General features: G+C 35.5%; 1 protein-coding gene across 5 annotated transcripts in view; it reads right to left on the bottom strand.

The window, feature by feature from the left end:
• The window catches only part of LOC128678737 (prothoracicostatic peptides-like), a 67,163-nt gene extending 43,024 nt beyond the window's left edge, over positions 1-24,139 (bottom strand). For all 5 annotated transcript variants that reach the window (XM_053760489.1, XM_053760490.1, XM_053760491.1 and 2 more), the window contains exon 1: positions 24,009-24,139. In XM_053760489.1, the coding sequence (XP_053616464.1) occupies positions 24,009-24,026 (18 nt within the window). In that variant the 5' untranslated portion in view covers positions 24,027-24,139. The remainder of the gene's footprint in view (positions 1-24,008) is intronic.
• Between the last annotated feature and the right edge of the window lie 2,187 nt (positions 24,140-26,326).

Below are 26,326 nucleotides of genomic sequence, written 5' to 3'. Positions count from 1 at the left end.
GTAAAAATATGTCGGACGTCGCCGTTTTACCGAGACTCGCGCCACGCTCATCAAAATTCCAAAATCACTTTGAATAATTTAGAATCATAATGAGACCGCGTTTTCGTTTTAACTTTATAACTTTTTATAGAAACAATGTTTCGTTTTCCCTTGCACATTTTTTAAGTATTTTTGTGCATGTTTTTAATGACTCTTATTTTTTCTCATTCTCACGTATTCACGGACTTGTCGGCGGACGCTCCTTAACTAGCTACATACAATATTAATACTACATACAATATTTTCAAAAGTAAATAAGTCTCCCGTTGTATATGTGTAATACAACGTGAGACTTATCCTATGAAGGGATAAGTAAGTCAAAAGACTTACTTAGCTCGCGGGAAGCAAAGCAGTTGGAAAGTGCAATTGTTTCTGTTACGAGTCCAGACCAGCAACAAACCGTTCTATTGTTGTCACTATCCCGATTTCTAGCTCAAGCGGTATTTCCCAATAATTTGTAGTGGAATGAAACACCGGTCATGCATGCGTGGGTTTGAACCGATAGCACTGGATGCAATGCAACAATTTGTGCACGATTTGAATTTCAATTTCATAAGCGACAGCTGTGACACGGACTTCTATATAGGACTGGACTGAATAGAGAAGGTCATATGCATAGTCTTCTTTTTTACCTCTTTCCTACTCATGTGGGGTCGGCGCAGTATGTTAACTCCTTCCATTTAGCTCTGTCCCTTGTCATTTCACTTGACACTCCTTTCCTGCTCATACTTTCCTTGACGCCATCCACCCATCTCTTCTTCGGGTTCCCTCTATTCCTGATACTTTTAATTCCTATACAATGTATTTAGTCTAACATGTGTACACGTTATAGGCCGGTGGGAGGAGGCTACAAATTGGTTATTTCGCACTGACATTACTAACGTTATTCGTTGAATATCACGCCAGTAGATGCGTCGGTAATGGGTTGTCTAATTGTGGTTGTGTAAAGCGATTAATCATTAGTTTTGTCAACTTCAATAGCATAAAATTAATAGGATTCCTCTAGAGTAGATTGTATGTATTCTCGTAGGCTCCTATTATAAGTTATATAAAGACGTTCAATTAATTTATGTAAATTTGTACATTGTTTGGCGTAATTGTGAACTATGTAATTTAGAATTTAAAAAAAATTCTGAGACCTTTGCATATTCACGCGGCTACATTCGCGTGAAATTCCTTCCCAAAAAATAACTCCATTTTTAATAGGGAGTAACTAAGAACGGATTTCCCGAAATTCTTACGGCAATAGAAGAAAACGTAATTTTCAAGTTGCGACCGTCATCCGTACATATTATAAAAAAAAAGTCCGATGTGTTCTGTGTCCTGTTCGCGATAAATTCAAAAACAACTGTACCAATAGATAGTGTTATTCCTGAAGTTTGGGTACATCATATGTATTATGATGTGTTTACCCGAGCGAAGCCGGAACGGGCCGCTAGTTATTTTATACATTTAGAACCAAACATCTCATTAAATGTTATTTATATCCTCGAGTCCCGAGATAATGGATGCCCTGCAAAGTGCCTCGTTCATTAGTTGGAAGAATAACAATAAAACAATAGAGTATGCCTGGTCGTTAGTCAAATAAGAAATTAACAAAGCTCCACTTGAAAACTGCGCGTTTTTGAAAAACCTCGTGTTTTTAAAATTGACAAAATAAATAACAATGCTTCACTTGACTCGGTATCTAGTCAAGCGTTTTGGAGAATATACCTGTTTACGAGGTTTAGGGGTGTATTGCAACAGTACGACATCTTACAAACTGTCACCAGTGGCTCCTAATAGCTGTAGCACGCAGCGACCACACCCTAGTAAACCACGTCGGCTCGTGGGCTAAACTTGTGGATTTTCAGTTCACAATTTTAAGTTTATGCGGTTACTCCCCGTTAGTGCAAGAAGTATCTCCAAAGGTAACAAAGGCGACCCACCACTGATAAGCAAAAGGTGTCGGCGGAGTTGGCGAGGTAGCAAAGCAACGTGTTAGGCCAAAGGCGGAAGACGGTGAAGTTATTGTCGGTTAGACACTGCATCGTACCGGTGCTCCGTTCCATTGGATAAAAGGGAAAAAGTACGAGAGAGCGCTTTTGTGTTTGCGCGTACATTTAAGCACTTGAATATATCCTGCGTGAATGTTTCATGGATTCCGGAAAGTAGTAAAGATACGAGTTTTGGACATTATCCATGCACGAGTAGCATACGGCAAAGTAGTCCTTATTCCGAATATAAACGTTGACTGATTCTAATCTTCTTGAATGCCAATTTATTCGGGGTCAGTTTTGTTAGTAATTCTGTTGGTAATTCTTCTGGAGAACATTTTTTTATCCGGAGAACAGCAAGTATATTCTATTCTTTATTCATGCTCTCTCATAAAAGTATTGAACAGCGATCGATGTCGTGCAATGGAGCGTGACGCAGCGTCTGCATCAGATTACGATTAAACTATTTGCGATAGAAGCCATACGCTGCGGCCTCCACCCGGATGCTCCGGCCGGCGCTGTCGTCTTGATGCACACATGTCATGTTGCATACATGTTTATTATTGTTACAACTCTTCAATTATACCAATTATATCTATAGACAAGTACTTTTTACAAATATTAATTCACATTTCTCTGTTTACGATATGGGGCTTGTATGACGGTGAGATCCAATGACTTCACTTTTATAGAGGCCAAAAATCGGTCCTTATGTCTATATAGTTACAGTTTATGAGAACAATGGAACATAAAAATAGTCACAATAAATTAAATCGATCAGTTAAGAATAACATTTCAAGTTCGTGTTCATTATGTAAATGTATTTATACATTTTATATTTATTTTTAACCAAGTATCTAATCTATCTCCTGAATTTTTGCAAGTTCCAAACCTCATCTGTATTTTAATAAAATATGGTCTAAATCTGACAAACCTCAAAATAAAACTTTCCATTGTAATCCATTTTCGTCCCAAATGAACGATTTTTGTTTTTGATTCTGTTACCGAAGAATGTCATATCGGCTGAGTTGTGGAAGGAATGGCTGATTACGGCGGTCGATAGCATTACGGCCGCGATTTGTTTGTGACAAACTGCTGGACGATTGCGGTGAATGAACGGGAAATTAACCTTTAAGTTATTTAAAAGCGAGACGTGTGGTTCTCAGGGTCTAATACTAGCAGTGCCCTGCTATGCTGTGCTAACTGAAGCCAAGTTTCGAACAACCAATAAATTTCGTCATTTTTGACAAACGGAATTTTATTGTTCGATACTTAGTTAGTCCGGCCCTCACTACATATCCACCCTCCTGAGGATGTCGTATGAGGCGACTAAGGGATGAAAAGAGCCAATAAATTCACAAATGACTGGCAACAATCGAGCACGGAGAGTATAGAAAGGAAAATTAATTTAAGTTTTCGTTGAAATATTATAACGCATATTTCGTACGGTCTTACATTACAGAAACTGTATTCTGAGATGGTGTATAACGATGTACATTAAGTACACATAAACCTGATCTCCTGTGGTAGTAAGCTAGCTCCGGGCTTAGATTTATCTATAGACTGTAGTTTAACCACACGTACCTAATTTTTTAAGGTTCACAAAACTGACATGATACAGTAACAAGTATAAGAGATAAACATACATGTAATATGTGAAAGTGATATCTTCTTGATGTGAACACAGCATGCACATAAAGTAATTCCCCTGAAAGTTGAATTTTATAGGAGATTACAAAATTTTTAATTCAAATTTTAAGTAAAATATAAATTTTAAGAACAACTTGTGTGAAAGCAAGATTTTGACCATAAGAAAGCATGGCGCTTTAGATTGAGTTCACTAATGCACTATATATATATATATATATATCAAACTGTGAAGACGTTATTATATCTGCAGCCCTCGGAGACTCACTGCTGGCTTCGTAAATAATAGGCTTCGATGGTGTGGTCACGTTATGAGAAGGGAGGAAAATAATATTGTAAGAAAGGTTATGGATTTGAAATTGAATGGGAAAAGAAATAGGGGCAGGCCGAAGAAAAGGTGGATTGAGTGCGTCAGGCAGGATATGGCTAAAAAGAAAGTTTCAGATCGGTTAGCACCAGACAGGAAGAAGTGGAGACTGACGTGCTGTACCGACCACACATAAAGTGGGATAAGTAGGCTGATGATGATGATGTTGACCCACTGCTGGGGTTCTTTTCGTCTACAACAACCATCTCTGTCCTGGGCCATCCCTATCCAGTTGTTGCCTGTTCTGTTGTAGTATTTGGAACTGATGCGAATAATAGGTTTAGGATAATTTGTCACTTGCATGTGAACTTAAATTAATAAATTATAAAATTATATGACAGTTGGTTGTCTTGATTCCGACTAGGACTTGGAAGGTTAATATGTTATGAAGTCGATACCATAAATACCTGTTCTACAAACGACATACAAGAATACAATCGCTTCAGCACACAGCTCGACCGCGACCGTGTCGGTCGACCGCCGCGCCGGATCACGGCCCGGCGCGGTCCGCGTGTCACGTGACGAACAACAGATACACGGGGATAAACTCGCTATTACATGTTCGCTGTTGCCCGCAGCTCCGCTCGCGGTAGCTTATGTTTGACAACGAATCATTAATTATATTCCAAATTTAATCAACATTTCAAAATCTCCAGTCGTGAAATTTGCGTAAATGAAAAATTTTCAAGTATAAATTTTGATGAGTTGAATTATGTATTAATAGAAAAAAAAACTAAATTATCTATCTAACTAAACTAATAGAAAATTTATTTAGTGCAAGCAATGCAGTGAACAAATAAATAGTGCAGAAAAATAATATATTCAAAGCGGAACTTAAACGGCGAAAGAGAGCTTCTTCGTTGAAATATTCAGTTTTTCTCAAAGTTTCGAACACGCCTCGGAGTTTTTGAAGACGTGGCTCAATTAATTTAACTTGGTGTTTTTAGACTTTTTTTAGACAGCACAGCATGAAATTTCGTAAACTTTTTGAAAATTATAAAAAATATGACCCAAGTGCGAGTTTTCGTTTGTAGAGACGTCCTGAAAGTTTGCAAAAATAAGTGAATTCTATTAAAGCTACTCTCCTATTTACTTAATAAAGAACTCTAGATATTTCGGCGTAATATTCTAGTTAAAAGAGAATTTAATCGAGAGTGTTCTTAGCTATGATTGGAAAATGTGCGTTCAGCCGTTTGGAAACTGTCAGCTCTTTTCTAGCTGATGAGATGATGACATCAGCTTTGTACTCGGGAGTTTCTTAATTTTTTAAATTTAGTTTTTAATTATTTTTTCGCGCTGTGAACATAGAAGGAAGGAAGTTCCAAATAATTGGAATTCCAATTCAAAATTTAAAAAAAAGTCCTAACGTTTCGCTGTTCCATTTATAAATCACAAAACAATTTCAATTTCAAACGATGCGTGTACGCCCGAAAACATGGAATCTACGTCGTAAATATCACAGTAAATATCAATCGCGCTTCTAAACGAGGTTCAGAAGTGTAATTTTTAATATGGCGTTGGCGTACGGCCCGCGGGACCGCCGTACACTGCGCGGCAAATAAATCCTTTGAATTTTCAGTATAAATTCGTACACTGTTTTGAACGGAAAATTCTGCAATAGATTAAAACTTCATTGAAAGCTGGGTCTCGTAGGAAATGTGGAAATAAGGTCTCATCGGTTACCGCGGAAACTTTAACGTGATAAATAATATCAATAATTTTTGTGTTTGGCAACCGACATTCACTGGTTTTTTAACATAGAAAATGTTTTTCACGGTCACTATTACTGCCCGTTTCTCCCAGTGTGATATCGCCCTTGTATTGTACGTTTTCAGTTGTTGTCTCTAATTATGATATGTAATTTTCGGAACATTAAATAAAAATTTTTGGTCACCCATTCATTCCTATTATTATTATAGCATTCCTATTATATATATTTATTTGATCTATCATCCCTAGGTATTGTAAAGTGTCGCTGTCGCGCCTGTCTGTCAATATGAACGCGAAACTCGAAAACTACAAAATTTTTTAAGCATTTTTCACCAATAATGTGATTCCTGAGAAAGGTTCAGGTGTATTTAATATATTATGGTTTTACCCATAGTATAAAATTGATCACATTTCCTTGTAAATCCGGCTCGCCCTCTCAAACCCGAATGGATGTGGCTTAATGAATAGATAATCATTTTGGCGATGCGATTATGCAAGAAATTTGCATAAATTCCCTTTAATATTTATATTTTCTCCCGCCGTTAAACACCAGTGCCTCTCGGCTTAGCGGTATAATTGATAAAAGCTATACTTATCTGATTCCTAATCTTCATGAATTTTAATTTATAGAATTTAATTATAAAAATATATTTTATTTAAATAACTTAACTTCCAGATTACAGTAGAGTTTTCAGTTTTTAGAGTTGTACGCCATATGTTGTGAAAAAGCCTCTCTCTCATCTGCGCGTTTTCCCGTTGCTTCCTCAACCGTTGAGCGTCAAGATAAAATAAATAAATAAATATATTAGGATAAATCACACAGATTGAGCTAGCCCAAAAGTAAGTTCGAGACTTGTGTTATGGGATACTACTATATTTTATAACAACGATACTATATTTTATAACAAATACACAATACATAATATAGATAAACGTCCAAGACCCGGGCCAATCAGAAAAAGATCTTTTTCCATCATGACCCGACCGGGGATCGAATCCCGGACCTGTCGGTTCAGAGGCAAGCACTTTACCAGTGCGCTATCGAGGTCGTCAAGATGTTATGTATCAAATAAACTTTACAGAATAATCTTCTATACTTTAGTACTTCATCACGTGTAGTAAAAATTAAGGAAACGAATGTGTAAAATATTGCGCTTTTATAGATAAAGTAATAAAGTTTGTGGAGATAGGTACCTAACGGCGACGAAAAGACGGACAGACGTCAGCGAGGCGCGGGGCGTGCGGCGGGGAGCGGGGTGAAGTCGGCCGGTTAACTATAGGTAACGGTAGGGTTGCCAGTTTGGTTCCCACTCGAAAATAGGACCACTCTATATCTATATGTCGTAAAAGGCGATTGAGAGATAAAAAAAACCTGGATTGCTGGCAACAATAGCATTCCCAAAGAGGTGACGTCAGACGTCGTAAAATCAGAGACTGCTATTAAAAAAAATTAAGATTGACTTTCACGCGAAATTTTGTTGTTTGTAATTTGTGTGTTGGTGAAACACGCGAGGATGAGCGACATATACAGGATGACTATTTGAACACTGGACTTTTTGTCTGTATGCTGAGTCCATGAGGCTTCAAAGACCTAGAAAAGCAAACAACCCTATCCCCGATATCTAAGACAGTTTTATTGTCGATATCAGGCGAGCACTCTACGTTTACGACGTGTTAACTCTCTGTTAACCCTCAGTTAAACTGGTTTATGTCCTCACTATCACTACTGTGTCAAGGATACGTGGGACAATCATAGTATTTGTCTATGTAGACTTCACAAGTTTTACATTGAGGGCGAAGACGTCACCATATGGTATTATGACACTACTACCTGTTACTCGGATATCGAATGGCGAAGTCTGATATTGAAACTAATACAGTTTAAATTTCGTTGTTGCTAGTAGTTTGAGGCTTTGAGAATGATTATGTAATTTAAAATTTCAATTGCCCTTGAAGATCAAGATGACTTAGTGACTTAAAAGATGTTATGTATCAAATAAACTTTACAGAATAATCTTCTATACTTTAGTACTTCATCACGTGTAGTAAAAATTAAGGAAACGAATGTGTAAAATATTGCGCTTTTATAGATAAAGTAATCGTTGAGTTAGTATCCCATAACACAAGTCTCGAACTTACATGGGGCTAGCTCAATCTGTGTGATTTGTCCGTATATATTTATTTATTATAAACTAATTTAAAATATTGGAACAATTTTTTCGAAAGTAACTAACCAAATGAACCCAATGACCAAGTGACTCATTTTTCGAATGATACACAAAGAAATACTTGAAAAGTTAAGCGTTTCTTTCTTTAAAGTATTATCTGTGATGATGGTTGAACTAAATTCTAGTTTGAGCAACATCTGTATTTTGTTTCACATTTTTAAATCTAATTCTTATCGGATCTATTTTCAATGAGCGATGCGCAGGGAAAATCTATTTTCGATATTGTACAAGAAAGTACATACAACAGCACATAGACGTACACAAATTCATAATGAATTCGCCACTATTGATATATTCCGCTACATACAGACTATTTCGAACTTACTATGCAATTACTGGCATCGCGTTGTTTGCTTAATCTTGGGGTAAAACTGTCCCAAATAAATCTAATGTATACTTATTTAAACTCAAGTTGACTTTGGTAATTGTAGTATTGTATTTTTTTTAAACCTGGTACTTTTTAATTTTAGGAAAGTGTTGTATGTGAAATTACTGGACACGAGATATAATACGGGTTGCCCTGGGTTGCCAGATGGCTGGCAACCCAATCAGTAAATGTTATGCAACAACTTCAGAAATTTACATTGAAAGAAGAACATTTCGGCTCATATTCATTGTAAAAATCTGCTCATGTACAGTAAAAAATAAATTGCCCTGTATACTACATGCCCGAGTGGCTCAAGAATTCGTTTCCTATGTTTATCCTACAAATTAAATATCCATTCTTAACTAGTAGACGGAGAAGCGATTGGAGATTAGAGTGGGCGAGTGCGCGGGAGTGGTGCGACGAGTGAAGTGTTTGATTTAGCAAAATGTTTGAATAATATTAATAAAAAACGTATAATAGCAAATTTTACATGCTATTTTGAGAAATCGTATTGCCATGGTGCCAAATTTTTCATAAAAATTTGATTTTTGTAAATAAATAAACAAAGTACTTATACTTGAATTAAAATAAATTCAAGTTTGTCAATTTTTTTAAATATTAAAATCTGATTTACACAGTGCCAAATGAAAATGATATTCATGGATTCATGAATACATTAATGAATGCATGAATATATCTGTACACTGGCTTAATGTGAACACCTAACAGTATTCTAATTTAATTCGAGTGAGCAAACAACGACCATGCACCATTTAGCCACAAATTAAACCTCTGTATCACACGGTTAGACTTGTTCAGTTTAATCTAACCACAGAAATTAGAATAAAAAATACCAATAGAAATTACATGAGATATCCTTTATACAAAAAGTTTTGCTCATTGTGCTTATTAACAGGCTAGCAGTACGTAATTAAAAATTAAAATTTTATCAAAAATTCTATTCAATGGATTGTCAGTCTAAAAGATAAAAAAATATATTTATTTGTGTTTTACTTTAGAAACTTACGTAGGTTTATTTCAGAGTGGCGATAATCTAACGCGTTTTAAACAATTCTTCTTTTTTGCAAGTGAATGTTAAATTATTATTGCCAACAAGTGGCAACAAGAAACCCCATTCGGCTCGGTTTTATCAAATCCCTCACCACCACTACCACTGTTGTATATTCCAAATTCTAGTGGTCCAACAGTTTAGTGCTACCGAGTCCAGTTCACACTTTCAATTAAACTAGTAATTATTATGCTAATACACGGTTTAAAGGGATTTTAGTTTAAAATGGAGACCGCTTTCGGATTTTGCATGACAAAGCATTTTGCATTTTAAATTTTAAATAGAAAATATGGAGATCTTCAAATAGTGTTAGTAAACATGAAATAGGTGTTTAAGCAAATAATAAGATATTTAAACGTAGTGTTAAGTATTCAAAAGAATTTCAATAACACTTTAATCTCAGTTCTAACAACTGTTTATTAAATGGATAACACTCAACGACCTACACGAAGCGCCAGCTTATGTCGCAGGTCTAATGGTAACCCAACAATACCTTGGAATTCGAAGCTGCCTCGAAGCATGTGTGACAAAGCAGAACACGTGCTTTGTGCCGCTGAATTCTGGACTTCGCAATATTCACCAGTACGAGTGGGTTTAAGTGAATTCCAACATTAAGCTATTAGAAATTAATGTAATCCCTACAAAAACAAGAAAATTGGTACTTGCGTTTATTAAGAACAGAACGTATAACGGCTGTATCTAGGGATATAGATTTTATATGGATTTTTTAAATCACTACATAGTATAAAATAGAATGGGTTCCCGCTGCCTGTCCCTATATAAAATTACACAACGGATTTTGATGTGGATTTTAAAGTTTAGGTGTTCAAATGATTATAGTTCCGCTGCATTGATTAGTATAGGGCCGCCAGTTAACACAACAAAAACAACTCCTTGGCAAATATTTTGTAGCAAAATCTCATCAAAATGTTTGTTAAGTATTTAATCCTTACTAACACTACTACTACTTATAATTAGAACAATATTACTCGTACATATGTATATTTTTCTCAATCAAAATGATTGAGAAAAATAATAATCTAATGTTGACATAATTATTTTTCTAGCTAGCTATTTGAGTCCCACTGCTGGACACAAGCCTCCCCCAACTTCTTCCAATCGCAACGTATTCCTGTCCTGAGTTCCTGATTTCCTCTTGCCATTTCTTGTCGAATCTTTTTGACATCAATTTAATATAAATTAGACGTCAAAAAATGTACTCATATATGTGCTGTGTGATGTGACACGACATATAGTATATGATTATTTTTTTTTTAATTTTGGTTACCGTCCTAGAAAAGGAGTACAGTCCATATCTTCCCGTGGACGCCGTACGAGGCGACTTAGTGACACGCAATCAGGAACACATGAGAATGAGAGAGTAATCCTATAAGCATAAAATTCATTTCCATTATGCCGATTCCATATACTCGCGTTCCGGTTTCCCTACATTCATTCCAGGGGCGCTTACCTCGAATTAAAATTAAAATTCGCCTGATATTTGGCGCGACACGCTTCCGCCATCTGGCGAACAATATGTATGGAAATTTTGTATGGAAATGAAATGCCGTAGTTGTGATGTTTATTTTTGCAAATTTATTATTTTGCCGGAAACATTTTAACTTCTGCACAGAATCACCATCTCTAATTTGCGTGTTTGCCTATGGTTTTCAATTTAATTTTGCTGACTGATTTTTTTTAAATGTTCTGTGTTTTTTTTAAGTCAAATTATAGTGATTCGAGACATCGCAGCCGTAAATATTACCTTCCTTCCTTCGTTACGGTCTTATTCCTCATGTCTGAGTTGTGGTTATTAAGTGGAATGAAACACACACAACGACGCTCTTGATAATATTAACTTTTGCCATAGCCTTCTCGATTTCACACGCTAAGTGACAAATTATCACCTTGAGTGCAGATTTACTCACGATGTTTTCCTTCACCGGGTGTAAGTGATGATTAATGACTACGAATGATGAGGCAGATTGGTATACAAACTCATGTGGCACGAGTAGGATTAAAACCTGGGACATTTCGATCACAGGCGGTCTTAACCACTGGACCACCACCGCTTCCATAAATGACACTCATATAAATGCCTAATGTACAATCTAAACCACAGAATTCCCCGTAAATCCCCAATCATCAATAAACTACCAATTTTCCTTGTTAGAACGCAATAACCATAGACAAACCACCCCATTCTATACCAAATCCCTCATTAGTCTAACATAAACAACATAACGGCCCCGATACATCACAGGAACGTTCTGCATGGGAATCTATGGATTACACGATCCCCCTCACAGACAGACAGACAGTTATTGATGGCTAATTGTTGCTATTAATATCAAGATGATTTACTAATACAATATTATGTGTATGTAATTAATTTACGTTGAGTTTGGCGAAATTAGGAATACGGGCAAAATACTGAATACGCAAAAGAAACATGTGGCGTTGCCAGTTACAAATTATTAAAATATTATAAAATTAAGTTATGTCACAAAAACCAAATAAGAATATTTTTTAGATTAAAATTTTGAAAGCGTTTGTCCTAAATCTAGCCTGATAGGAAGCAGAGATGAGGTCGAAGGTGTTACGTGCAATCTCAAAAAATGCCTATTCACCCTTGCCTTGAAGATCCATTTCGCAGTACGAAAGAAGATCCTGGAGGTAGGAGATGAGGTGCAATGTCGACCACATAGCGGTCGCCGGCTTACTTTTACCAAAGTAAAATGCATGTCAAAACATGCAACTCCTGAGCACACTTGAAATTAACTAACATTACAAAACGATGACATGCATTTTCTGTTCTATATCTTTACATATTGCAATGTGAAATCCAGTACAAGGAATTCTCAACTTAATTCGTGGAAAATGACTAATAAATTTATTGCTTTACACAAGTTAGTTAAATTAATTTGACGTCTCGAACTGGCTTAACAATTTTAATAGTCCGTCACATTTCCAAATGACAGACGGTTTTATTTGCTAAAAGAAATCGTGCTTCGTTATTCATTGCACTTCAATACGGCACATTTATTCGTGCGAGACTGTAAACTGGCAGTGTACAGTGAAATAGAAGATGAGTTTTTAAAATCGTAACAGTGCAGTGAGATGGGTTTCTGTCATTAGCGGGCGCGTCCGGAAAGTGAATCAGCGTGGAGATTGAATGAAATATTTTTATGATCTCGACTGCCGCGTTTTATTTGCTCACCGATAATTTTTCTCCGCATTATTGTTTAACAATTGTGCTTCCTTCAAATTGTAATTTTTCAATTGTGCTTCCGCCCTATGTAATAATATGAACTCGATATCCCCAGGTAGTTTTGTACGAGGTGACTCTCGGACGTGGCTTGGCATCTGAAAGGCAACAATAGCATTCCCGAAGAATTGAGATCAGGCAGCAGCTGGTTGTAAAATTATTGCCGAGACTTCAACATTTTCAAGTTTTATTCTTTAACCCGGGCTTCGCGGCGTCATAGCCTCGAAGTTGACAGAAAGATGCAAAAAAATGATGTTTTATCACACTTGGAAACCTTCAATACATAGTATAAAATAAAATAGCTCTCCGCCTTTTTTTGTTAAAGCTTTCTTTTTTTATACCACGTAACGGAATTTGATGCAATTTTCACATTGAGACAATTTATCCCGAAGGTTTATCACACATAAATGACACCGCGCGAAGCCGGGCCAGGTTGCTAGTTAAATATAAACACATGTGTAAGTGCAGCAGAGTCGCCCGAGCGTGGATAGAACGCGCCATTTGAGCGGGACCTTCCATTCAATCGGCTAGTCCCCAGGGAGTCTGCCGAGAATCCTACATTAAACAAAACCATGTGTAATTTCCATTGCAATTTAGCGCGGTAATGGTGCCAGTGTGATGGGCACCTTGCCCAGGGGGCCTTCTTTAGATGTTTTTAATTTATAAGTATTTATACGTTATTTTGAGGTTAGATAGTTTTAATTCTGTTAGGGTTATTTTCTGCTAGGGTTATTTTCAAACTTCACATAATGATCTACCCAGGACATATCTTACCACTACGTATATATAATTAGTTATTATATAACAACATGTATAATATACAGCTTTTAATTTATAAATATGTATTGCTGACTAAGCAAAAAGATTTCATTACTTTTAATAGTTGGTTTTCACTGAACTTCGATTGAAAATCATTCAATTGACGTGTGATTGACATCATACATATTTTCAATTTGGGATCCAATGAAACACCGCGCTTTCATAAAACATTGCGTTATTTGATCCGATAATAGAGCGAGGATATTTTACTGTGGCTAAAAGAATATAAATTAAAGTGAACTTTGAATTGATAATAAATTAATTAATGTCTTGTACAAATATTGTGAAAACAAATTTCCTGCAAAATTATAAATTATTTTTGTTAAAAATATTCGATAACTTGGTATTTTTTGCCTGAAAATTTCAATAAATACGAGTAATTACACGACAAACATGCTTTTCAAAAATAGATTATTGACTTTTCCCACAAAACAGGCAAAATATGCATATCAAAGGACGTAGACGGCGATTAAAGTGTTTAAGACATAGAATATGAATATCCATCAAATAGCGTCCGATATTGGCGGCGGGAGACGTCTTTGATGTTCGGATTTAGGAAATTGATATCACATGCCCGAACATGTTGACACGGCGACATATTGCGACGACCGGCAATTGAACCGGATTCCTGACTCGACACGTTCTTGATTCACCTCACAACAATTATTGTGATGTGTGTGAGCATGTTGACACGGCGGTATATTGAGATGAACGCGAACGGACCGGCTTCCACGACTTGATAGGTTCCTAATTCACCTCAAAAAAAACTCCATCGATTCTTATAACATCTAAGACAGTTAATCGTATATTTTTTTCAAAAACAATAATTATATATAATGTAATTTTGGATTATTACTTTGATTCAGTAATTTGGTTCTTAATTTAATATCATTCTGTTTTATTTATCAATCTATTTTATTTGGCTAATACTTTATACATAGATTTTATTATATGAAGGAATTGACAATTAACAACTAATCGATTCGAGTCGAAATAGGAACGTAACCAGTCCCGGTCGTCATATTTATTATTCCTTCTATAGCCGGACGCTAATAGCCGCTTAGTTTTATAGAAACATATTTTATTGCTTAGAGTAAATCTCTAATATTAACCGAATTGGATTGAAATTATTTATTCTTTTTGAAATAATTGAAAAAAAATGTATGAAGGGAATATACTTACTTAATATTATAAATGCGAAGCAAACAAACTCAAATTCAAATTTCTTTATTCAATTTAGGATGATATACATCACTTATTGTCAAAAATTACTTAAACTAAGTCTACTGCCGGCTTCCAAAGCGCAGGTGAAGAAGAAGCGGCGCAACAAACCGCAGCCTTTTCTCCAAGGACGTCAATTAACAAATATAGGTCTTATACTCTACGGTCTTAAACTCGTAGACCGATTTTAGTTAAAGCGTCCCGTTCAAACGTAGCGTACATTTTTTTTCAATAATCACCACAATTGTAGCAACAGCCGCAATCGTAGTGTGCTACGAACTGGAACTGTCGTAGCCCCTAGCTACGGAACTCGTAGACCACATCGTGACGAAGCGTCTTGCACTATAGTGCACAGTCTTGTAACTCTCGTAGCGCGGTCTACGAAAGTGTCGACAACAGTTTCCACCGAGCGACATGAAGTGGAGAGCGCGCTTGACACTTAGACTTACTAAGTAAGTTACACTAAGTTTCTAACAGTTACTTAATATGTGATACTCGGACAACTTGCAGTTATCTTTTCGTTACAGTCGACATCATATCGAGTGTTGTTGCCAACACTGGTGTCAGATTTTATTCAAGTCGTCTAAAGGCATCTGACATGACTTTTACGACTACCTGCTCCGCCATGTAGCGGCAGGTAGTCGGATACACACTAGTTAACTAAACTGTCTACCAGCGTGCAGGTTTCCTCACGATGTTTTTTTTCACCGGAAACAATCTATGAAAACTACTATAGTATATAATGAGTCAGATTGGTATACAAACTTCTGTGGGACGAGTAGGATTCGAAGCTGGGACCTTTCGACCACAGTCGGAAGGTCTTAACCACTGGGCCACCACGAGGGCCACCACACAGCTTCGTTAGTGACTGGTGGTAATGAGATTTCGCTGCAGGTATGGTCGAATGATTCCTCGGAGTCGATGTTAACGATTCTTTGTCTTCGGAAAGAAAAGGAAAAGAGGAATGAAACATTCGTTTTTTATATTTAGTCCGCGCTGGAATATTAAACTAATCTTGTGGTCAAATGGTGAATGAAGAAAACACTATACAGTGCTGTATTTTTAGAGAAGTGTTATTATCTTTTCATTCACGTGTCAACTATGTGTGTTGTGAACGACCAAAAAAGGTATTAAAACAAAATAATAGATACCTGTCATCAAAACAGTGTTCATAATAATTACGTCACCGTCAATTGGACCGTTTGTTTATGGAAATTTAGCCAATCTGACATGACGGTACTTTTGTATGGGCAACGTCTCAGACAGCCGTTTCGCTAAACGTAGCCCAATTTCGCAGAAACTCGTTATATTATTGTGAAAGTAATTGCTGTCCTTTAGAATTAATATTTAATGCGTAGTTTAAATAGATAGATAGAAATGTTTATTTGTAACTTTTGCACACAATATACAGGAATACAGAAAACACAATAAATATAAAATTTTAAAAATGTATAAATTTGAATCTAACTTGCATGTGTGTAGTAACACAAATTGACCACAGCTCAGTACGATGTTGCTCAGACGGATCTGTGCAATACAATAATTTATTTGTGTTTTCTTACAAATGTCTCAATTCCAATTTACTTAAATCGATTTACCGCATATAAACAATAGTGAAACGTGAGGGGGCGCCTAAAGTCCGGCCCGGGATTGTAAGGCGAGAGTCCCGAAGGACCATGTATAGTATTAAACGGCTTAAAATTTAATTTAGCGGTTTTTTATGTACCAATGTCTAGCACATTGTGCTCCTGTGGCATAAAAAAGTGTTTTTTTAAACCTATTCTATCCCACTGCTGGGCAATGGTTTTCTCAACCTTCCAGTCCGTCCTGTTCTATTCGATGCTAAATCCCATCATGTTTATGTGTTACAACACTAAAGTACTCTGTATTTGTGTCATCTCTCCCGATTCTCGGTTGCGTTCGGAGGCAAGCCCGAGGCTATCATAAAGTACAAACTTTAAAACTGTAAAGATTACGCTGTGATTTTAATTCCGGCTGCCTCCCTAAGATCAACCTTCCTTGGGAATACTATTGTTGCCTCAACTTCCGAGGTAATTGTTTGAATAATATAGGTATATTGTTATAACATTAGTTTCAAACATACTGCGGCGCCCCACCCCAATTTATGATTTTCCTAATTTTATTTATTAGCCGGTTGATGTGTCCCACTGTTGGGAAAAAGCCTCACCTTACTTTTTCTCTGTTGAGGGCAGCTTGTTGCCACCCCCGCAGGCGCCCATCAATATTCTCCCACCATCTCTTTCGTGGTCTCCCTCTGCGCCTACGCCATTCTGGCACCCATATGGTAGGGTAGGTATTTTTTTTAATAGGTTAGTTTAATTATTCTCAAAATAAAAAAAAAATAGTTCTCAGTCGACAACTGCCTCAGCAAATATAATTGCTATTAAATTCAACATATCATATCGGACGTATCGAAATTGAAATCAGCAAAAGTGGCAAACGTAATTGACAGTCGTTACGATCCAGCTATTGTACGATTCGCGCTGAAATTGATTTAATTCCTCAGAATATGAGAGAAAATATCACTGAATCCCCTTTTGAATGTACTTAAAAAGCTATCAAGCTGTGGAATGACGTAGTTTTGTAAATGAATGTATAAATAAAAATGACGCGGTGCGCTGGTGTGGCGTAGTGGTTAAGATGCCCGTCTGTGATCAAAATGTCTAAGTGTTAGCTATTAGTTATACTATTTTTAACACAGCCTAATTATATTCTCTTGGTTTATAAAAAATATGATTGATAAATTATTTATTTGTTTTATGAAATCAAAAAGAATATCTTTATTGAAATGTTACAAGTATGTATTTACATTTAACATGCTTCGACATAAATCGTAGGGTTTAACCAACGCAAGTTTTTCGTCAATTAATATTGATCAATTAACACCAGGTTGCCTGCAACAAGGTAAGAAAAATATAAATTTCAAGCATATTATTATTTCAAAAATTCATAATTGATGCATCCCTATTTAGAGTGGTTAGTAGTGGATGCGTTCCATGTCACGGTAATTAAATATAATGAACAATTATTTTAAGTCATATGATACTTATGTCTACTAATTAACTCGTTTATGTAATAAAGTATTGTCGTATTGTATTAATTTTATTTAAATTTGTTATTTAAATACTGACACATTTTGTTATGATGTTAAATATTTTCTTGTTAGCAACTAACTCAGATCAAGATATTTAAGAAAGGTCTTTAACATTTAACGATTAGAAAACAATAAATTACGGATGCTAAAAATATATCGCTACAGAGTAAAAAGGTGAATTTTAATTGGAACAGAATAATAAATTACAATTTCCTTTTAATCACGTCAAGAGTTGCGTAATAAATAATCGGCTGTGAGGTTTCCCTCCACAGCTGAGTGTGGAATGTGCACTATCACGATAGATTCATAGATTTCCATACACTTTTTCACATTTTCGATACGATTATGTTAAAGCAAATATCATTAATGTTTTTTCCTATTACAACATGGTGTTATTCAAATAGGTCGTGACAAGATTGCCAGTTTCCTTGCTCAGTAGTATATAAAAAGAAACTCACTGCATCAATAAGGATGAACAAAACCAGGGACTCAAAAACACATTAATGCATAACAGTCGTAAGTATAACATATTGTATCTGTTGCATAAATATTTCTGTAAAACTTATTTTGGATTTTAAAAACTGTTTTGCAACTAAAACTTACGAAACTGTAACAATTCAATGCACACCACACATAGCACAATATAGTTCAATAATAAATAAATAAATAAATAATAAATATATTAGGACAAATCACACAGATTGCGCTAGCCCCAAAGTAAGTTCGAGACTTGTGTTATGGGACACTAACTCAACGATACTATTTTTATAACAAATACATATATAGATAAACATCCAAGACCCGGGCGAATCAGAAAAAGATCGTTTTCCATCATGACCCGACCGGGGATCGAACCCGGGACCTCTCGGTTCAGAGGCAAGCACTTTACCACTGCGCCACCGAGGTCGTCAAATGCACACATGTTTCAATGCACGTGTCCAAATAGACGTAGCTATTTGAATGTAAACCGTGTTACTTGTGATATATATTAAACATGTTTCGTTGAAAACAGATTGAAAGTGTTATATTCATTTCCGATTAACTTTAGAAAATAAAACATTTTACAAATACACTGTAATCAGCCATTTGTTCACCCATCTCACTCCCCGCCTTCAATCTATAATGTTAATGGTATAATTAGTCAGAGCCAGGGAGAAAACTTTTAAACGGAACGTAATCCAAGCTAATCGAGACATATTACACGAGACATGCCGGAGATTATGCATATCTGCGAACCTACACTAACTTCAAGTATGTCATTTAATTAGTTACGTGTTTCTGAAGGAGAGGTTCTACCGCGATGGCTGACCCATGCGTCAACTCGTGAACGGGTGCTGCGAGGGCGAACTGGTGTGTGATTCTCATTTATTTTGTTTGGTTAATCGTATTTTTTTTATATATCTTTTTATCAGCATTTGTCATGTTTTTTGTATACTTTTTGATATGCGTACTTTAGGAATAAAGCACCTTGTGTTAATCCTTGATCAACTACATAAATACCAAATTTCATAAAAAATAGCCCAGCCAGTTTGCGTGAAGTGTGAAGAAGTCACAAACATATTCGAAAACTTTCGCCTTATGTTATAGTTACTATTAAAACAAAAAAAAAACAATAATGGTAAGCCCTTCTGATCAGCGCTGTTTAAACGAGTGTATTTAGGCATTTGTTCTCAGCAGCGTGAAGCGAAACCGGCTGCACGTAGGAGTCGCACTTTGGGGTGTGTGTCGCACGCAGGGTCACTGGTATCAAACGCAAAACCTCCTAAACACTACTTGCGTACATCACATCACTTTTATTCTACGACTTTTCGTGATTCGTAGTTTCTTTTTTCATATAAATAAAAAAGCAATCAAATTTGCGATTACACATCTTAACTTTAAATGTTCAAGCAACACGGGACAGTACAGTAGCGTTATGTAGCGGAATCGAACATAGAGTCAACATTTTATAGAAACGACATTAAAACTAAAAAAAATGTTTTTTTATTTTTATTTATTACGTTTAAACAAAAGTCGTAGAACAAAACATGTTAGTCTCTATGTAGCTTATGCGCCTTTGGAAGGTTATGCGTTAGACACCAGTGACCCCGTAAGCTCATAATCAACGTTTATCTCAGTTATGGGTTTACAAAATAATAATTTCTCCAAGGAGCACGTGTGACTGATATGGTCCGATATTGTATACTCTGGATAGCATCAAAACACATTCACGAGGACCAGAGGCGATTCGGACATTTAACGATTTAAATTAACCTTTTGTTTTTAAAATGTAGATTCACTGATAAACTAGCCTCTTCAGTTGTGTACTCACTCACACACGCGTTTGGAATGATTGGAGACAGAGAGGTCTCATCCCATGTTAAAAATTGGTATAGTATCTTTATTAAACACTTTGAACCTATCAATTCCCGCGCGGCGCGATCTGAGCCCTATTGAATGTTTGTTTATATTATCTCCAGGATCGAAGGGTTATGCTAAAATTATTTACTTAAAAAAAAAAGAAATCACATGAAATTATAGAATACAGCTCGACGTAGTGAGTGTTTTAATATTTATTTTTACAAATTGCCGAGTATACGAGTATATTCTAGCCAATCTAATAATTTTATTAGAAAATTATATCTTCACGGGCTGCTGCCACTGATATATATAATTACGATTCTCAAAGATACAACAATAGTTTTTAGCTTTAGTAGTTAGAAGTTTTGAACCACCGCTGTTGAAAAAAAGCCATATATTTATACATAGATTAATAATTTAAAACATATTAACATTTAATTATTATTTATATTAGCGATATAAGTATATGTCAAGTTTCAATAACACGTCGACATACACACAAGAAATTCATTAAAATAGTAAATTACTTATATGTAAATATGAATGTTGGCTTAAACCTGATACGCACACGATATATTTCGGAGTCGAATTAAACCATAACACATTTATGGTACAGAGATAAAGCGATGGCCACTGAGAAAAATCTTTTAAGTATTTCGAGAAAGGCCGTCATAATATATGTTAATGTAATTTGATGATAACATTTTGTAATACGTATGAATTGTAATGTTACGTTCCACGAGAATTGGTACCTTAATTAGGGGACGTTCACTTGCTCATTTTTATTATAGATGCGCATAATACGACAGAATTAAAATTCGAAATTCCCGTGACATCTCTGATTCATACAGAAAAAATTAAAAATATTTTTGGATGAATAAGTTAAATAAGGCAATATATCCGAATAAAGTAATATATCCGAACGAATCAATTTATTTTATTTATGTAAAAACTTATCTCACCTACTTGAAAGTTATGCAAATAAATACTTTGAATTTGTCGTCTTTATTTCTGTACTCTCGGAAATGTGTGATAAAACCAATAAGATTTGTAGCAAATTGTGTAGCTTGCTACGGCGTAGCGTGCTACGCAACCTCGTAGACGCTGTGTAGCGGCGCGCGAAATATATTCCTTAGGAATTATATGTTTGGTTGGAATATTAGTGTTTGCTTGTTTGCGTTACACTTTAATGTTAGCGAAATATTATTTGAACGAATTGATTTGTATATTATTATTAAGGGCCTGTTCCACCGCTGTCTGATAAAGTAGCAGATAGCCTAAATGTCACATATCAAACAGCGTTAAAAATGTGTTTTACTAGTGTTGGATAGGGCTAACAGGCATCACACCAGGCAGTTTTATCTAGTAGTTAGTTTATCTCTAAGATTACAATTTCATATTTTATCAGAAAGTGGTGAAACTTGTTTCACCACTTTCACCACTTTCCTTTAATATTTCGTATTGTACGTTATAATGTCAAAGTTTTATCAACATATTTTTAAAAATCAGTTGGGTGTTGGGTACTGTTAATCAGATAATAGGACTTTTAGTGTAATAAAAAAGGTCATACAATTATTTATATGTGTTACCATATCACAATGTATGTATGAATAATTTCAAATGTCATTTAGGAAAAAATATTAATATAAGAAATTATATTTACTAGAGTTCTATTTGCATAAAAGGTTAATAATAAACTATTTTTCCCCAAGCTTTTAACGCTCGAAGGGAATATTGTTAAACTCCAACAGGATTTATATAATAGCATCCCATCGGCCCACAACCCTTCTTCTAATTCTTAACAAAGTAAAACAGAATGGCGACATCTCATTTTCAGAAATGAATTTGAACAATGGGGTTCTTAGAGGGTTATTTTTTAAATTAAATATTAAAACACTTTGAAATTTGCTTAATTTTTTAATTTTTTTTTTATATATTAGGACTAATCACACATATTGAACTAGCCCCAAAGTTCGAGACTTGTGTTATGGGATACTAACTCAACGATACTATATTTTATAACAAATACATATATAGATAAACATCCAAGACCCGGGCCAATCAGAAAAAGATCATTTTCCATCATGACCCGACCGGGGATCGAACCCGAGACCTCTCGGTTCAGAGGCAAGCACTTACCACTGCGCCACCGAGGTCGTCAAAAGTAACATTGTAATTGTTAATTTTAAAATATATTTTCTTCAATAGCCTGTTTGTCCCACAGCTGGTTAAAGGTCTCCGCTTTTGTCTTTCATAGTTTTTATCTTGGGCTTTTTGTTGCCAACTAAAAAATATCATGTTGAGGTGCTTATATATTATAAAAAGAAGTCCACTGTCTTGTTGTCTGTCTGTATGAACGCGATGAATTTAAAAACTATCGGCCGGATTTCCGTACGGTTTTCAACAATAGATAGTAGGATTACTATATCAGATAAGGCTTAGGCGTATAATTTATTTATTACCTAAGGTTACTCGAGTAAAGCCGGGACAGGCCGCTAGTTTTTTATAAGCTCATATTTCTTTCTAGTTCGTTCCCCGTATTAGTAGCCAGGGGTATTCTTACCTAATAAACGTTCAATGACGTTCGTCAAATATCATCGGTGTTATCTGACGATTTAACACAATTTCTGCATTCGCAGAAAGTCACAATAAAAAAATTTAATCAACGCGTCCATCGATCGTACTCTTTTGTTAATGAATTTGCTTAAAAGTTTCGAAAATTTGTAGAAAATTGATAAAAATTGAGTTTGAAAATGAACTTTCGTATTCGACGTGAAATTCGAACCCAGTTTATAACAGTTTTTTTTAATCTTTATAAATGATTTTGATTCAACCAATGAATGTGTCACAACTACTTCTTTATTCCTCTCCCCCACCCGCAACAAAAGGAATAATTTCTGTAATTGTATCAAAATGAAAAGATTCTTTAACTCAGTGTTAATACTATTTAAACAGGCTAAAGTGCTCATTATAGCTGAATTCTCATTTAAATTGGGACTTTAATGAAACCCGTTGGTCTTCAAGACGCCAGGCCAGGTCTGTGAGAGATTTGTTTTAAACTGATTTAATTAATCTCCTTTCACGACTCTAGGATTGCAAAGGACAAGACTACTTTGATTTGCTTTCATTTGTCCCAAAGTAGCATGCGAAGGAAATGCATAGGTATGGTAATAATTACAAGCTATTTAAATGTCCCACTGCTGGGGCACAGACCTTCTAGGATAATGAGTATGCGCCATGACCCACCACGTTTTAACAGCTGCAAACACAACTGCGAGCAAAGGTTTGACGTGCTTTCCGAAGCGCGGACGAGCTCAAGACGAGCTCCTCCCCTATAGGTGTAGAAATCGAATCGAATCAAAAGTATTATTTAAATGGTAGAAAAGAAAATATTGTTCCTATTCAAGTCCGTATTTTTGAACCTAACTTAATTTAAAATAAGTCAACATAAACGCGATAAACTCAAAAACAACGGAACAGATTTTTGTATGGCTTTCACCAGTAGATTGTGTGGTTTAGATGTATAATTGACCCGAGCGAAATCAGGACGGGCCGCTAGTTTTAAATTATGCGTGATGCATAAGTGCGTGACATCTATCTTGAGGATATATAAGTGAGTATATCTCCTTAATTTATTTATGTATTGTACGTGGTGTCTACTTTTCCTGAAAATTGGTATAACAATTTTCACGTCAAATCTGCTAATTGAACCATTTTGGAGAGAAAAAGTTTAATTACAAATGATATTTATTTTTCGTTTGCACAACATTCGATTAGCCGTTTTCCCGCTAAATGTTAATCGATAACCTGTAAAAAATTAAAAGAAATAATCTTCGACTTACCGCGATGTATCTTTGCATAAACTTTTAGCAAACCACGACAAGCCCCCGGCGTCGAATCCGGGTGGAAACTGGCAGAATTTTCAGGGTTGAAGCCTTATATACCGGTTGGTGGCCGAGGGAACGGGGCGGGGCCTAGTCGCGCAGGCTTCTTTACACCCCGCCTTCTTTTGACAGCAAAATTAGGTGACGTCCTGAGTGACGTCATCGATATTGGGTACCAACCCGTGGAAAGGTCAAAGTTGGTATGATACAATCTAGGTGATCGCCGCCATCTTTGTTGTTCGAAGTTTGAATTCTGATTTGTTATCTTTTGTCTGACGATTGTTGAATGATGTATTAAATTAAAAAAAATATTTAAAATAAAGGTCATTGCCGTTAAGTTAAATAAGCCCAGTATGTGTGGCCACAAATTAAATAATACTTTACGACGTAACAACCATATGATGATGTTTTTTAAAATTTAATGCTTCGACATTGACAGCCCTAAAGAAAAGAGTTTGTCGTACCTAAATATAGGATTTTCATATCAGAATCATACTTATAGAGTAAATATAATAACTTTAATCCGTTCAAAGGGAGTTATTTTTTCACCTCCTGTCGTCAGAAACCAGGGTGTCAAGTTTCTATATTTTGTCAATCTAATCTTTATTATTTTTATATCATACCAAGCAAGTAAACAAGCACGTGGCCCATTTGATGATAAGTGATCACCACATCCTATCAACGCCTGCGGATCCTGGGCTCCGAAGCTGTGCTGGGAAGAACCGAGTATACGCTGAAATAACTTAATGTCAATGAATCAATCATCAATATATTTGAGAATTAGGTTCTTGTCGATGGAGTATTTTCCGCACTCTGATATCTGCCATAGATTTTACCTCCCTACTCGTATAAGCACATTTGCCTTGCAGAATAGCATAATTCCGGTTTGACGACCTCGATGGCGCAGTGGTAAAGTTCTTGCCTCTGAACCGAGAGGTTTTGATACCCGGTCGGGTCATGATGAAAAATGATCTTTTTGTGATTGGCCCGGGTCTTGGATGTTTATCTATACTATATGTATTTGTTATAAAATATAGTGTCGTTGAGTTAGTATCCCATAACACAAGTCTCGAACTTACTTTGGGGCTAGCTCAATCTGTGTGATTATAAGTGTAAGTAATATATAATTATTTATTTATTGTAAGCTATGAGGTACAAATGTACTTCATGTAATGAAATGAGTGTATTTTTCTAGACAGTTAACGTGTGATCGTTTACGAGAGTCCATAAACAGCAATTGCTGTCCATCAGAGCGATCGTAAAGTAGCACTGGCATTGAAATTAGTGCTCGTTAAGCTTCTATACAGCTGCTGCACGACTGCTGTAAGCCGCACAGCAATCTATTATTATAAATGTTGGATGCAATAGGAAATTGTACCATGGCCTATCTTTCTTTAGAATCATAAAAGATATTGTTATGTTTTAAATTAATTTAATTTATACCATAAAACAATACATACATACATTGTGTTGGAATATACATGTTAGAGACACACATGTTGCCAGCACCTAGTGTGAGCCTCACAGGTAGACTGTTAGATAATGCTCTAAGCATTAAGTCCGCCTCTTGTACTTTCCAAAGTTTATATAGATAAAGAATAATTTTACTGAAGTAGGTTATAAAAGAAAAAAATATTTATTTATATCTTAACTTATCTTATAGAAGGTTAAGTTATTCATGTCTATCTAGGTATGGACAATAAGAGACGTACTTCTCTTTCGTAATCATAACTTTATAAATTGTTGAACACCTTTAGTATAAAATATACATAACAAAAAACTACTAAACAAATGTTTGTAAAATATATATGTTTTCTTTTAATGTTTGTATTTGGATAGATCATATAACTATTGTTTGGTAGTTCAGCATTTTCAATCGATTAAATTTTTTTCTGAACTTCACCAAGTATCAAAGGATCTATCTAACAGATAATTAATTGACCGAGCGAGATCTACAAGTTAACTTGGGGCAAAAATACATTTTGTGTTTATATGTATAAATATTTGTAACGCGATAACTTTCGAACCGTTGCTCTGATTTAGATGAAATTTAAAAGGTATGTAGGATCAGTCAATAAAATTTTTAATTTTATTTTTTTTTCGTGGGTCATCAAAATCGGTTAAGTCGTTTATGAAATATTTACAATTTTGTAAAAAATAATCAAAAATGTATCGTGTTCGTGAGGTCTAAGTTCGTGGCGAACAACTAGTTTAATTCAGTCATCTTCTTTATCTTCCATTCTTACTTTTTCTCCGTTACAAAAATAAACTTTTCC

This window comes from Plodia interpunctella, chromosome 20 (genome assembly GCF_027563975.2).
Source record: "Plodia interpunctella isolate USDA-ARS_2022_Savannah chromosome 20, ilPloInte3.2, whole genome shotgun sequence".
NCBI lineage: Eukaryota > Metazoa > Arthropoda > Insecta > Lepidoptera > Pyralidae > Plodia > Plodia interpunctella.
The sequence above is the reverse complement of the archived record's forward strand: the minus strand, read 5'-3'. Positions and strand labels throughout refer to the sequence as shown.